General features: G+C 34.9%; 1 protein-coding gene across 4 annotated transcripts in view; it reads right to left on the reverse strand.

Annotated features, from left to right (window-relative positions):
* Positions 1-598: 598 nt before the first annotated feature.
* The window catches only part of UBE2K (ubiquitin conjugating enzyme E2 K), a 62,725-nt gene continuing 46,478 nt past the window's right edge, over positions 599-16,845 (reverse strand). For 2 of the 4 annotated variants that reach the window (XM_069494234.1, XM_069494232.1), the window contains 4 exons: positions 15,986-16,068; positions 5,233-5,332; positions 2,384-2,512; positions 599-2,096 (listed from right to left, as the gene is read on the reverse strand). In XM_069494234.1, coding sequence (XP_069350335.1) covers positions 2,022-2,096; positions 2,384-2,512; positions 5,233-5,332; positions 15,986-16,068 — 387 coding nt within the window. In that variant the 3' untranslated portion in view covers positions 599-2,021. The remainder of the gene's footprint in view (positions 2,097-2,383; positions 2,513-5,232; positions 5,333-15,985; positions 16,069-16,845) is intronic. The other 2 variants (XM_069494233.1, XM_069494236.1) reach the window with 2 other exon arrangements.

Raw genomic sequence — 16,845 nt, forward strand, 5'->3', positions numbered from 1 at the left:
TCTCTCTCCTTTGTCTAACCACAGGGCAATTAAATACACCCTGATAATATAGGCAAAAAATAAACTGGGTAGATGTGTTTGATATTTTAAAAAATTAAAATACTACTAATATTACCAAACCACCTTCCACTAAGAAAAAATTAATTCTAACCAAAAATGGAGAAAAACTGTCCACATTTTCACACAATCCCACCTTACTCCAAAGAAAAGTACAAGGTTTCAAATATTTAAAATAAATAAAGAAAAATCTTGTTTCCTTTGGCATCTTTAGAAAATAACTAAACTAGAGCAATAAAAGGAGGTGATTGTATAAAGATTTATGCTTAAGCAAACATACAGGGGGAAAGATAGCAACTTGTGTTTAGGATGCAATAATATCATCTACAAGAGTTAACTATTACTTAGGAAAGCCTTACAAATTTTTGGAAGAACCCTCACGTCTTTAATATTACAATATATTTAATAATGGTTCTTTTATTGCTTCTAGTATCAAGATTATTGATAAGTCAAATGAAGTTATGCTAACTTTATGGTTTAAAAATTATTTTCCAAATACTTAACGATTATAACTTAAGATAAATAACACTTGAAGAAAGCAAACCTTTTATAATATGACTTTCAATATACAGCCTTAGTTTAATTCAGTCTGATTCCATTACATTTTTGTTATTTTGCATTGGTCCTGAAAATGTAAAAAGAATTGTATTTCTACGTATAGAACTGCCTGCATAAATCCACTTCAACCTTCATAAAATGGTCACATTAGTGTTTGAGCTTGCAAACTAATAATTTTCAAACTTTGAACTTAGAATGAAATGTTAACTTTAATACAAATAGAAAGTCTGACTATGTACAAGAGAAGGTAGAGTTTTCAATTCTCATATTATCAGAAACATCATAAAGAAAGCTAAATTTATAACACACTTCTATTCCTATGTGCATTTGAAGTATGTACAGGAAAACACCAACACAGCTTTCATGTGTCAATATGGGGAAGTGCAAGCAACAGTGACTTTTAAAGTATCCAATGAAGCAATCTCTATAAAGCCCAAAATTAGGCTAAAAACTACTGGAAACAGTTGATTGTATCCTTGCCAGTTCTCAAAGAAAAATTTCCTCAGTTTAAAAATATACGTCAAATTCACTGAAAAACTAAGTTGGGCTCTTTCATTAAGTCTGGAAATACTGCAATGTCAAGTATTTACTGTTTTTGCAAAAGAAATAAAATTGGTGGCTCCGTTTTTACATTATTACTTACTTACATAGGAAAATTTTAAGCGTGTTTGAAGAACTGTGACAAAACATTCCAAACCTATGACCTAAAAATGGAGCAAGGGATACTGTCCCTTGGCACATTTCCCCACCAAATACAGAGAAATTTACCATTAGAATATTAGCTGTGTGTGGTAAGAGAGGAAAAATAGATATGGTGTCCCAGTCTGTTGACAAAGGACAAAAAGGCTCTGAATAGGTCACCATCTTCAATTCTGGATAAATCTCATATTTAAGAATTCTCAAATGCTTAAAATGGTGGTCTTTTCAGCTACCCATCCTAAGAAGTCAAGTACAAGCATGCAAGTAAATTCACAGGCACAAAGGATCCATGTTAAAAACAGTTAAGGTAGCTGTGATGCAACACCAACAATTTGAATGGCCCTGACACACTCAAAATATTATCTTAATTATTCAACAAAATCCTGAAGCAAACTCTTGCTAGTCTTGGTACACTGCTAAACACTAAAGTAGCATGTTTTTCCATGGTTTTAGCTTAGTTCAAAGAATTTTTACACTATTAAGAAAAAAAATTAAAGTATTTCCCCTTTTTAAATTTACACAGACGTTTAATTAGCTTTATTTACAGAGCAGGGATTTTTTTTTCAGTCTCCAATGGTGCCTAGATAACATCGTTAGGCAAGAATGCCAGTTTAAAAGAAATTTATGCAGAATCCTAAAAATAACAGATGTTGGTGCTCCTCAAGAAGAGGCAAGCTTGACTGTATCAGCAGCTCTCTTTCTATGCCTCAGTTACTCAGAAGCAATTCTGTTGCAGTCTCTACATCCCATGATTTTGAAGACAAGGCCACTATTACTGCATTCTGTAGAGAAGAAAAGGGGACAAAAAAATAAAATCTCAAGAAAACATTTATATTGAGAAATCACACTTTATTTCTATTCTTTAAGTTGCTTTGTATTTGTAGTGCATGTAAGCTTCTAAAAATCAATGATTGGAATCAGCAAAAAGAAAAATCACTGATTTTAATAACAAAATTTGTTTACCAAAATTAGATTTTCTTATTTTCAAAACCACTTTTTGTCAGCCAAGGATTTGCAGTAATGGTTTTAAATTCATCAATATAACAAATTCAAAGTATCACGTACTTACCCTATCAAAGCCCATAGCACATAGGTTTTCTATTTTTTTGGTGTATTCTGGACTAGAAACTGGCGCTCCAGCATACACATGTGCCCAAAGTCGAGCAGTCTGTTTGAACATTTCGGGATTTTGTTTGTACTATATGAGGGGGAAAAAATGGATTGACATGACAATACGGTTATAATATTTCATATGTATCTCAGCTCTTAATTACCTAAGACTCTTCTTTTTCCAAATAAAACAAATTTACATTTAAAATGTGATTCCTTTTCCATTAGAGACAAGTTATGTCACTCAAGAAAAGACTATTTAACTTGAAGCTTTGATTCACAAGTTGTGTTGACAAAAAACTGAAACAAAACCAAAAGATAATTAACATTAATCCACTTTAATTTCCAAATTCAAAAAATATAATTAGCAAAAACTAAGACTAAGTGCAGCGAGGTATCACAGGTATCTAAACTCTGCAGCAGCAAACATACAACCAACCACAGAATTATAAGCTTGTAAAATTATGTGGACATTAGCTAATCAATGTGACCAGCTTTTGTATTAATTACAGGTCAGGCTAGAATACAACTGTATTTTCTTCTTTTGTTAGAGCTATAATAGTGTACAGTGATTGAGGGAAACTTCACATCCAAAGTCCTAACTTATTGGCTGGGCACCATGGCTCACACCTGTAATCTTAGCACTTTGGGAGACCGAGGTGGAAAGATGGCTTGAGCTCAGGAATTCGAGACAAGCCTCAGCAAGAGGGAGATCCCATCTCTACTAAAATAGAAAAAATTAGCCAGGTGTGGTGGTGCCCGCCTGTAGCCCCAGATACTCAGGAGATTGAGGCAAGAGGATCACTGGAGCCTAGGAGTTTGAGTGAGACTGTCTCAAAAAAAAAGAAAGAAAGAAAGAAAGAAAATCCTAACATAACATGTTTTGAGATGATTATGAACTCACAATATAGTACTTTGGAAAGTTAAGACTTCCAATATGCACTGGTAAGAGGTAAATTTATTCTCAAATACTCTTGGACCACGATTGCTTATTAAAGCAAAGTATAAATTAACAATATTCATTTTAATATTTCTTTTTAAAGTACTTTATACATTTTGAATATTTTAAGACAGATAAGCATCTATTACATATTAAAATGACAGACTTCGTTTCTACCATTAATTCATAACAAGGAAATATGTCAAATTATTGAACTATTTTAGGAGCTAGAAGAAATCTTTGAGTCCAACCTAAACCTGTGAGGCTTAAAACTAAACAGAAAATCAAAGCTGGAACTCAAGCCAAGCTTTTAACAAGCAGGAATAAACAGCACATATATTAAACATGAAAAACCATAATTCTAAGCACTCTTGGGAAAAATAATAGAACACATTAACAAAGATATATACCTAAAACAGGAAGTAAACAGATGTTCAAGGGAAAAGAAGAAGAGCAGTTTCCCAGAAGAGATAATATGTAAGTTAAAAATTAAAATCTTACAGAATAAAGAAATCTACTAAGAGGCAAAGTTTCCTAAGGTGAAAGAAACATGACAGATTGGACAAAATGACATGTACAAATGCATGCAATGATTGAAAAAGCATGAGTTTGAAGAATGTAAGAATATAGGAAATGAAACTAGGTTTGTAGAGAGTTCATATCATGGAGAAACTCTGAAAACTGAAGAAATTTGGACTCGAGTATAGGTGATAGTGGAGCCATCAAAATTTTTAGTAGTAAAGTAAAATAAATATTTATACTTTATAAAACTAATTGATATCAATGTAGAAGATAGGGGAAGGAAGAAAGAGGCTGAGAAATGGGAGATCTATCAGAGCAGTCAAAATGAGAAATATTTTGAAAATGTGACCTATGGCAATCAAAGTACGGAAAACATAGTGACAGAGAGATACTGGGAATGGTATCAACAGGATAAAAGGAGACACAGAAAACTCCAAATGCTGTAACTTAGGTATTTAATTGGTAACTAAATTGGTGATGGTACCAAAGAAGAATGAACAGGTTCGCAGGATTTAAGATTATGCATTCAGTTTTGGCAATGTTGGGCAGAGGTATCCAAGAAACATTCAGATAGAACTATGAGGTTCCAAACAGGCTCTTGTGCTCAGGAGAGAGGTCAAGTCTAAACATTTTATCAGTGTACAAGTGGTACATCATTACAGATATGATCCTACAGCTGAGTGTATATAAGAGAAAATAAAGGTAACAAGGTCAAAATCGAGGGACTACATTTAAAAGGGAGGAAGAAAAGAAATACCTGTGGAAATAAGGACCAAATATAAAGACGGCAAGAGAAGAGGGTAATACATCAGAAACCAGCCAGTTTGGCTGTATGTAATTTGCTAATCCCTTGCCTTAGAATGATCCAAGATGAGAACTGAAAAATATTTATTCCATTCAACAAATTACAAAGTCAATGGAAACTGTACAGTGCTATGTCAGTGCCATGGTAGGCAGTGACTAAAATTATCACCAAGAAGGGATCATCATTGAATGGAGGGATGGATAGATGGATACACACAGGATAAAGCATGTGTAGTAAAGTGTTAATCACAGAATCTAGATGGTAGGTACATGAGTGTTCACTGAGTAATTCTTTTGACTGTAGGTGTTTGGAAATTTTCATGTTAGGAAAATAGCATCTACCATATACCCTATTAAAGTACCATTTTAAAAATCAATTAATTTAGTTTTCAGTATTATATCTGACAAAATAACCTTACCACAAGAAAGAAAACCATTTCCAAATTTAGTTTCAACAGAGTATGTGTTAACATCACAAACCATTAAAGTGATTAGAGACTCAGACATAGTGTAAGAAAGTCTTTCAAAAGCAGCCATCGTACCTGATTTGCTACTACTGCATCTTGTGGATCATCCGGTTCTGCAGCTGCTAGCAGTGCTTGCAATGACAATAATACTGTGCGGAGAGTCATTGCTGCCGCCCTAAAATTCAAAATATGAAAATATCCCAGTTAAGAAGGCTCTGCATGGGAAAAGCAAAGTGGGTATTTTCTGAATAAAACACAAAACACTAGTAGAGCTAAAAGCTATTTAGAATTTTATTTTAATTATGGAATTAGTTTATAGAAATTTATATTTATATATCTGCCTATAAATTTCTCCTTTAATTTACAATTAGCCAATTTCTTAACACAAATCATCCCATCTTGAACTTTCCTTGCTTTTTTCTTACTATTGCCAATATCATTCTTTTTTTTTTTTTATTTCAGCATATTATGAGGGCACAAAAGTTTAGGTTATGTATATTGCCCTTGCCCGCCCAACCCCCTGCCAATATCATTCTTGTTAGCTTTACCCACTAACTTATTTTTTATCCATTTCTCTAGATATAATGTGGTAAACTATTAGTATTAATAACCTGTGGAACTTTCTTTCAATGGCACTCTTGAAAACAAAATATTATCAAGCAAATATCCTTTATTTTCAAAATATTCCTTAATATTGTGTAACAGGGCATATTTTTTGCTTAAAATATATTAGTTAATGCTTCTAAATGTATTTGCAAGGAAAATATTTTTATAAAGCAAATATTAAATATTTATCTAGAAAAGAGTATCTACCTATCTAGCAATGATTCCTGGCATTTCTATTAAAATTTGTTTCATCAATTAATATTGAAATATTTATAAATATAATGTTGACATACTGAAAATATTGGAAAACATAACAGTATGCCATTTTATCATGCAAATTAGATAATTCTAAATCAGATTTTTTCAACTCAGTTCCTGATTTGAACCACAGAACAGAGAAAATTATTTAGTGACTATTTTCTCCATTTTCCCAAGCATGGTACATAAACAAGACCACCTTAGATGCTTAGGCAATAGTGAATTTATTACCAATAATGGATGTCTTCAGGCAATGGGTCTCACAAAGGGTTGTTCCCCCAAACAGCAGCATCCCTTGGGAACTTGTAAGAAATCAAAGCTCTCCCCATCTCAGATCTACTGTATCAGAAACTCTGGGGATATTTTAATAAGTATGCCAAGTGATTCTGATACACACTAATGTTTGAGAAATACTGTTAATTACAGCTTAAGCTAATTGAGAAAGATTGTTCTACACCAATGAGATTAAGTCGGTACAACATCCAAAGGTCTGTATTTTATATATTAGAGAAAAGTAACACCATAAATGGTTTTTTTTTATCAAAAATGCTCTTAGAATCAAAAATTTTTATTGATCAATTTATCCTTTTACAAAGCTATATGAATAGGAAAAAGATTGGTAATGATGCTTAAAAATTAGGTGAAATGCTAAACTAGCATTTAAAAGAGAATAAGATTTTTAAAGCTTGTCAAAAGGCTAAGTAGTTTTATGTAATGGAAATTTCTAATGCTGAAATAGGGCTGCAAAAATGGAACTTGTTTTTCTAGACCAAGGTCCTAAATTTCATAAGACCTTACACAAGTTATTTTCAACCAACAGCTGTAACATCTTAAATATGGACAATATTCTTATAAGGCAGAAGTCAAAACAAAAAGCCAAATTCAATCCTCCAATGTTCATTTTTGTCTATCCATTATGACAGTAACAATGGGGAAATGCTTTCTTTATTAAGAGTACCCTACTCTAATTTATTTGATAGTTTGATAGTGAATTTCAAAGAGAATGTTTAAAGGCACATATACATTAAAAGCTGCCTAGATGATGTATCTGCACAAAGCTAACAGACCATGAAAAACAAAAAAAGGGATAAAAAGACAAAATATAACTAATGGAATATATTAATACAACAATTAAATTGACTTGATAACATCCCTGGACTTTTAAAGCAACCTAATGTTAAAATCCATAGCATTAAATAAAATCTTAAGTCATATAGTTTTTAATTAATTATTTAAGGAAATTTACCTGCATAGTGAAGATAAATTTTCACTCAAAGGAAGTATTTCATACTAAAACAATTAAACTCACAATAATTATTTTAACTTGCAATAAAAACATGAAAGCATGTAAAAGTATCTATTAATAAAAACTTATAAATCTGGGTAAGTCCTTCATACCATCACATAGGCAGCCTTATATATACCTCAATGAAGCAAGGAACACTTTTCTATACAAATATTAATCTCTCAAAAGAATGAAGTTGGCTAAGTACAGTGGCCTGTAATCTCAGCACTTTGGGAGGCTGAGGCAGGAGGATCACTTGAGCCCAGGAGTTTGGAGGCTGCAGTGAGCTATGAACACATGACTATACTCCAGCCTGGGCGACAGAGTGAAACCTCATCTCTTAAAAAAAAGAAATAATCCCTGATCATCACCTAAATACAAATCTGGGAACGACACCAATTGGACATCAGACTGAGGTGAGGGGGTGGGGGAGGGGATGGGGGTATGCCTACACAATGAGTGCATTGCGCACCGTTTGGGGAGTGGTAACACTTGAAGGTGCTGACTCGGGAAAGGGGGGGTGGGGAAAAAAATATGAAACTATTGTTTTTAACTTGCACTGTTCACTTAATAATTTATCATGAATATTTCCCATATTATTTCATATCATTGTACAAGAAATAATGTATACATTATGAGGACATACTGTATCTAACAAGATATACTGTTAGACTCTTTGATTCTGTAAAATTAAATTGAAAAAAAAAAAAACAAATAAGAAACATGAAATTCCTTTGTACAGAAATAATAAAAAAAAAGAAAAAAATACAAAAAAGCAAAATCTATGCTTTGTAAAAATTGAAGCAGTTCTTAAAAATTAATTTTTCTTGACAAATAAAAATGGTACATATTTATAATGTTCAATGTGATGATGTTTTGAAGCAGTTTTAAAAATTGTAATGGAGTGACAACTTTGAATACAGAAAGCTACCCTGAAAAAAAAAAAAAAAAAAAAAGAAATAATATTGACAGGTCTCATATTTAGAAAAAAAGAAAGAAAAAAGAAAAAATGAAGTTGGACCTTATATAAAAATTAACTAAAAAATGAATCAAAGACCTAAATGTCAGAGCTAAAAAACTAGAAGACAACATACAGGTAAAGCGCTTCATGACATTGGATTTGACAATGATTTCTTGAATATAAGATCAAAAGTATGGAAAAACAAAAGAAGAAATAATGAAAATTGTACCGCACTACCTCAAAGTTAATAATTTCTGTGCAAGCTGGTGTGGTGGCATGCACACCTGTAGTCCTAGCTACTAAGGAGGCTGTGGTGGGAGGATTGCCTAAGCCAGGAGTTTGAGGCCAGCTTGGGTAACAGAGTGAGATCCCTTTTCTTAAAAAACTCCTGTGCAAAGGACATAATCAACAGGGTGAAAATGCAACTCAAAGAATGGCAGAAAATACTTGCAAATCATGTATCTGATAAAGGATTAGTATCTATTAATAGAATATATAAAGAACTCCTACAACTCAAAAACAACAAAACCCAACTAAAAAATGGACAAGGGGCAGGCACAGTGGCTCATGCCTGTAAACTTGGCACTTTGGAAGGCTGAGGTGGATTACTTAAGGCCAGGAATTTGAGACCAGCCTGAATACTATAGCAAGACGCTATCTTTGCAAAGAATTAAAGAATTAGCCAAGTGAGATGGTGTACACCTGTAGTCCCAGCTACTCAGGAGGCTGAGGCAGGAAGATTGTTTGAGCTCAAGAGTTTGAGGTTGCAGTGAGCTATGATGACGCCACTGCACTATATAGCCCACTGCCTGGGCTATAGAGCGAGACCATGTCTCACCAAAAAAAAAAAAAAAAAAAAAAAGGGGGGGGATCAAGAGACTTGAACAGACATTTCTTCAGAAAAGATACACAAAGGGCCAATAAGTACATGAAAAGATGCTCAACATCACTTATTAGGGAAACACAAATCAAAACCACAATGAGATATAGCCTCACATCCATTACGATGTCTACTATCAAAAAAAATTGTAAAGTAGCATTATTCACAATTGCCAAAAGGTGGAAGCAACCCCAAGTTTTCATCGAAGGATGAATGGATAAACAAAATATTTACCTTTTGTATGTGTCTATATATGTGGATTATTATTTAGCCTTAAAAAGGAAGAAAATATTGACACATGCTACACAATGGATGAACCTTGAAGATATGCTGAGTGAAATAAGTCAGACAGAAGAGCCATATATAAAAGAACAAATATTGTATGATTCCACTAATATGAGGTACCTAGACAGAAAGTATAATGGTAGCTGCCAAGGGGTAGGGGTAGGAACGGGATGATGTGAAATTGTTCTTTAATTAGTACAGAGTTTCAGTTTTGCAAGATGAAAAGTTCCGGAGATCAGATGCACAACAATGAGAATGTATTTAACACTATTCAACTGTACACTTAAAAACAGTTAACATGGTACATTTTATGCTATGTGTATTTTACAACTAAATATTTTTTAAATTTTAAAGCGATAAGCTCTTCCCTTAGAGATTCTTACAAGAACTTATGGGCCAGGCGCGGTGGCTCACGCCTGTAATCCTAGCACTCTGGGAGGCTGAGGTGGGCGGATCGTTTGAGCTCAGGAGTTCGAGACCAGCCTGAGCAAGAGCGAGACCCCATCTCTACTAAAAATAGAAAGAAATTATATGGACAGCTAAAATATATATATAGAAAAAATTAGCCGGGCATGGTGGTGCATGCCTGTAGTCCCAGCTACTCGGGAGGCTGAGACAGGAGGATCGCTTGAGCTCAGGAGTTTGAGGTTACTGTGAGCTAGGCTGACGCCACGGCACTCACTCTAGCCTGGGCAACAGAGTGAGACTCTGTCTCAAAAAAAAAAAAAAAAAAAAACTTATGAATACTGTGTACCTATAAATACTTTGTACCTCCTCTACTTGCAGTATCTTCCTATTGCCAAGACTCACAAACTATAGACCTTTAGGGTTACCACATCAAGAATCAGAAAATTAAGAAGCTAAAGTTGAACGTATTAAAAGGGATAGTCCACCCTCAAAATTGAAGGAAAAAATCTGGAACTATAACTTTAGATTCAATTCATAACAATCTCAAAGAGAAAAAGGTATAGTCGTCAGTTTTCTGCCTGGTTGAAAATTTTCATGAAATGTTTTGAGGAGTGTTTATAAACCATCAAGTATCAGTTGGCTAAAAAGAAACTTAAATACAAAGTTTTAAAAAGCTAAACACAAATCAATGATAAACAATGATATTTTAAAAATAATTCATTGTAAGAAAATTAGTATCGAAACAAAACCTATTCTTCTGACCCTAAATACCATAGAAACTAAATCTTTGATGGTATAAAGAAATGTGTGTTGGTAAATGAGCATTGGCTTAAAAAAAAAAAAGAAAAAGAAATGTGTGGACTGCTCTACATTAATTTTAAAATCTAAATTTAGTACTGTGAAAAAGTATACAACTGAAAACAATTTTTGATTCCACTTATTCTTTTCACAAAGTTCTGATTAAATCCATATTGCATTGAGATTTGTAGGATTCGGTGTATAAAATTAGCTTAAATCTATTAAAACAAATCCTAATAGTCAAATAGGAGTATGAAATTTCAAAATGTGTTAGCTAATTTTTATTAATTAGTAGATAATATGAATAAATCAATACCTCATAAATCTATTTTCAGTAAATTAATTTTTCTCAAGTCTCTGTTTTTTGGGTTTTTTTTGAGAGAGTCTCACTCTGTTGCCTGGGTTAGAGTGCCGTGGCTCTCTAGCTCACAGCAACCTAGCTCACAGCAACCTCAAACTCCTGGGCTCAAGCCATGCTCCTGCCTCAGCCTCCCAAGTAGCTGGGACTACAGGTCTGTGCCACCATGCCCGGCTAATTTTTCTATTTTTAGTAGAGATGGGGTCTTGCTCTTGCTCAGGCTGGTCTCGAACTCTTGAACTCAAGGGATCCTCCCGCCTCGGCCTCCCAGAGTGCTAGGATTACAGGGCTGAGCCACCTCGCCCCACCATCAAGTCTCAAATCAATAAAGCATAGTTAATATGGCTACTTAATTATTTATTCACAAGGATTCAACAGGGTCTTACTATGTAGAATCATGTGAATTGTTCATACTGTTGACTGACTTTTATTAAGTATCTTCCACCAGATCATCAATAATTACTCCATGTTCATTCAAAACACTGAATGCTACATGAAGAGAATGGCAGCTTTTTAAATTAATTTTTATTATTTTTTTTAAGCAACAAAGTCTCACCATGTTACTGAGGCTAGAGGGCAGTGGCAGTCACAGGCATAATCCCACTATTGATCATCATGGGAATTTTGACCTGCTCCTTCTGATGTGGGCCAGTTCACCCCTCCCCTTAGGCAACCTGGTGGTCCCCCACTCCTGGGAGGTCACCACATTGATGGCAAACTTTAGTGCAGACACCCAATTGGTATAGGGTACTACAGCCCAGAAGTCCTGGGCTCAAGCGATCCTCCTGCCTTAGCCGCCAGAGTAGCCGGGACTATAGGCCTGCGCCATTGTACCAACTATTGTAATTTTTTACTGACGTATAAACAGAGTAAGATGCTGTATACCTGGATGAATTTTTGCATTAAGTATATACTCATGTCACCACCACTCTATCAATATATAGAGCATTTTCAGCCACCCGTATCTAGGACCACAGGCACGTGTTACCATGCCCGGCTATTTTTTTTTTTTTTTTCATTAAAAAAAATTTTTGGGCCGGGCGCGGTGGCTCACGCCTGTAATCCTAGCACTCTGGGAGGCCGAGGTGGGCGGATCCTTTGAGCTCAGGAGTTCGAGACCAGCCTGAGCAAGAGCGAGACCCCACCTCTACTAAAAATAGAAAGAAATTATATGGACAGCTAAAAATATATATAGAAAAAATTAGCCGGGCATGGTGGCGCATGCCTGTAGTCCCAGCTACTCGGGAGGCTGAGACAGGAGGATCACTTGAGCTCAGGAGTTTGAGGTTGCTGTGAGCTAGGCTGACGCCACGGCACTCACTCTAGCCTGGGCAACAGAGTGAGACTGTGTCTCAAAAAATAAAAAAAATAAAAAAAATAAAAAAAATTTTTGTTATACCACTTCAGATCCACTGAAATCATCGGCTAACTTTTTAAATTTTTATTTTTATAGAGATGGGGTCTCACTATGTTGCCTAGTCTGGTCTTGAACCGGCCTTAAGCTATTTCCCTGCCTTAGCCTCCCAAAGTGCTGGGATTACACATGTGAGCCTCAGCACCTGGCCTTTACACAAGTCTTATAAAAGATAAAAACAGGCATTCATTTCTCTTGGATATATTCCTAGGAGTGAAGCTGCCAGGCCATACTGAAGACGTACATTGAGCTTTGGTAGATATTACTGGTTTTAAGTCATTGAGCTATATATATTCTTACTAGCAATGCATGAGGTGTGTATCTTTACAGCTATGTAGAGGTATCTAATTGTGATTTTAATCTGCCTTTCCCTGGTGACTAATCATGCTGAGCATAACTTATTGACCATCTACATATTCTCCAGTGCCTATACGTGTCTCTTGGAAGGACAGTATCACTGACTGAAATTTTTACATGTTGTCATTTTCTTCCCCAAACAGATACCTTCAGTCAGTGGAAAAACATCAGAAAATAGTTTCCACATAGGGTAGTTGTGGAGTTAAGAGATAAACCAAATTAAAATAAGTTGTTAAATATTAATAATGGTAAATCAACACCCCTACATGCATTAATATAAAACACCAAGATTAGGCCAGGCACAGTGGCTCACGCCTGTAATACTAGCACTGTAGGAGGCCAAGGCGGGAGGACTGCTTGAGGTCAGGAGTTCAAGACCAGCCTGTGCAAGAGCGAGACCCACATCTCTACTAAAAACAGAAAAAAATAAGCCAGGTATGCTGGTGCATGCCTACAGTCCCAGCTACTTGGGAGGCTGAGGAAGGATTGCTTCAGCCCAGGAGTTTGAGGTTATTGCAAGCTTGGCTGAAGCCACAGCACTCTAGCCTGTGTGACAGAGCAAGACTGTCTCAAAAAACCCCAAATAAAACCACCAACATTAAGCAATTATTTTGTAGCATACTTGCTGCAAATTATTCAATGTTTACGCAATTTATTTTTCCTAAGATTACTAGCCTATATTTTTCTCTATATCAAATTCCAGTTCTTTCTGAAGGCTAAACAGATATCCACTAAATGTCAATTATACTTCAGTAAAGCTGGTGGGAGGGAGAGATGACTCCATGAATATCCAGTCTCACCTACTTTATCTGATGTGTCTTTGATAGTTTTCAGTATTCTTTTTTTAATTTCAATAGATTTAGGGAGTACAAGTGGTTTTTTGTTAGATGGATGATTTGTATAGCGGTGAAGTCAGGGCTTTAGTGTACCCAGAGGTTGTACCCCAGAGGTAATTTTTTGATCCTTCATCCCCCTACCAACCTCTTTCCCAATATTTTTAAATACTTCAACCATACAGATATGAAACAAGACTATTCACCTGCCTTAGGAAATGGGAATGGTTGATTTAAAAAATGTTTTGGTATAAAAATTCCAGTTCTCTCCCCATATATAAACACACAATCTTTGAACTAGCTATAGGGAGATAATTAGAGGTAGTGACTGGCTTAACTTTGAGCAAAAAGAGAAGTCAGTGGGAAGTTTTACTCTGCAAGCTTTATTTGTTTTTAAGGTTCCATTCTGGCTGTGGAGAATGGCCTGAGTAGGGCAAAGTCAGAAGCAGGGAGGCAGGCTAATGCAATCATCCAGGCAGGGGGTGATGTGTTTGGACCAGGGTGGTAGTCAAGCCACTGGTAAGATTTTGTAGGTTTCACCAACAGATTTGTAGACAGGGTACAGAATATCATGATGTGGTTTTTGCCAGAACAAATTCAAGGACACAGGTGCCAGTAACATGGAAAGGGAAGACTATATGAAGATGCAGGCTTTAGGCTAGTTATCAGTTTCGTTTTGAGAAATATTTGAGATGTTCATTACATATTCAAGTACAGACGATAAGCAGGCAGCAGGATAGGAGTATGAAGTTCAGGAAGGATAAATGTATGCATATGAAGCATACAATGGTAAGGTATGAAGTGAGATGAGCTCACCTAGGAAGTGAGTATAGACTGAAAGGAGCAGAGATCCAAGAATTATCCCTGAGGCATTCTAAAGCACAAAGATCCAGGATATCCAGGAAGAACTAGTTACTTAAGAACTAGTCTGGGAATGAGCATAGAAAGGGAAGAACAGAAAAACCAAAGTACTGAAGGCCAAATGAAAAAAGTATGGTGTTTCTAATACTGCAAATATATATATTCATATCATTGAATCATAGAGCTATAAGGGGCCCTGGAGATAACTTCATAGATAAAAACACTGAAGCCTAGAAGTTCGACAAATCGGCAAAAGTCACAAATCAGAAGAGTGACTGGCAGAAGATAAAGTCTATCCCACCCTGTTCAATGTTTGACAGTATGGAACATAGATCAAGAAACTACATTCCAAGAGAAACAGGATTTACTCAGACATGCTTGTTAGAATGGAAAAAGAAAACAAAACCAGCAAGTCTAGTCTGTTCATCGAGTTACTAAGTAAATCAAATTACCCATACACTAAATGTTGTCATTCCTGTTTCATCTTTTTTAGGTACTTCTCCTTTCTTAACAAATCAAAAACATAGCTTAAAAATTTAGTACCGACAATGATATATAATTTTTAGAAAATTAGGCAGACAGATTAGGCCCAATAAATATAGTCTTGGCTCCCTGTATTCTTAGCAATTGTTACTCTATTTTCTTCCATTATTCCTTCTCTAAAAGAGTAACATCAGAGTAAAAGGTCACAACATACTGTCACTCAATCTCTTCCAATTTTATTGTATTCTCTTACGTCAATGTCATTTTATATCTCTTGTCTTAGTTTATCCAACTAAAAAATGTGCTAAATAAGTAACACCTATCTCTGTCTATACCAACTATCATCTTTATCACTGTTAGACTATGCCAGGCTCTATTCTAAAAGAATTACATAAAACCACTCACTTAATCCTCTTAACCCTTTGAAGTAGCTATTAAACCCATTTTACAGATGAGGAAACTAAGGCACACAAACTTTGCTTATGACCACACAGCTTATTAAACGGCAGAGATAAGATTTGAACCTGATGGCTTCAGAGTAGGAATTCTTAAAACACTATGCTGCTAAGATCAAATCAGACAAACCAAGTGAAAGTACTATAAAGTGCTACTATGCAGATGAACATATCACCTACAAAGACTCTCCTTGTTGGAAACTGAGAACCTTAACTGTGCTCAATTATCACAACTTCTAACAATTTTGTTGCTTACATTCCATCTAAGTGGAAGATGACTACTTTAATACTTACTTTTTTAAATCTTTCAAAAATATCTTGCTGAGATAGCGAAGAATCAAATTTACCAAAATAACAAATGAAATCCAAGACTTTTCTAAATGTAAAGCTAGAATTTGACATTATCTAACAAGTCTCTATTTAAATATAGATTGTGATCTCAATTGTAACATATTCTCAATTAGGTACTTAAAGGATTTTATAAAGTTACTGCCCAAGTAAGATAAAGTATAACATATGTTCTGAGGCAATTAGACACTTAACATTCTTATAATCTTGGAGAGAAGGTGAATTCAAAATCTCTTACCATTGATCTTTCAGGATATCCAAACAAATAGCCCCTGTGACGGAACTAATATTAGGATGCCATATTTTAGTGATAAACCGGACCTAGAATACAAAGCACACTTAAGTTTTTAAGTAACAGAAAGGAAACATATATAGTTTATGTAGAACTACAAGAAAATGAAATCCTCAAATCAAAAAAAAATCTATATTTCTATTACATCAATTTTGCCAATGTAAACAGAAGGGTGTAGAAGACAAAGCATTCAATAAGCTGAATGTCGTCACTGACATAAATTCTTTTTAAACCTTTTAATAAATGCTCCACCTTTAAACAAACCCAACAATTAGTAGGAGCTTACAATTTACCTAGCATAATGCTAGCTGCTTTGAAAAATATAACAAAGACAAAAACCCATTTGGGTAAATAAGGTAGTACATACAGTCAAAATATAGACAATAAGAGGCACCTTTCTTAGAGTGAGGAAGAGTACAGAATAGGTTTGAGGGAAAAAGTAATCAAAATCAATACATGGAAGCACAAGTAGTAAGTGGCTGTAATATCAATTTTTCTGTAGAAATTTTTCTCAAATTCTTTTTAAAAAATAATTCAACAAATATTTTAATACCTATTAATATGTGCCAGGCACTGAAGAGACAATGAAGTTTAGAGTTTAAGAAATTTACCCAAAATCAAACAGCTAGTTAACAGAGCAAAATGCAAACTCACACAATCTGATTCCAGATTTTTTTTTTTTTTGAAGACAAGAGTCTCGCTCTGTCACCCAGGCTGGAGTGCAGTGGCATGATCTTAGCTCACTGCAACCTCAAACTCCTAGATTTAAGTGATCCTCCCACCTCCTTCAGCCTCCCAAGTAGCTG

This window comes from Eulemur rufifrons, chromosome 19, assembly GCF_041146395.1.
Source record: "Eulemur rufifrons isolate Redbay chromosome 19, OSU_ERuf_1, whole genome shotgun sequence".
Classification (NCBI taxonomy): Eukaryota; Metazoa; Chordata; class Mammalia; order Primates; family Lemuridae; genus Eulemur; species Eulemur rufifrons.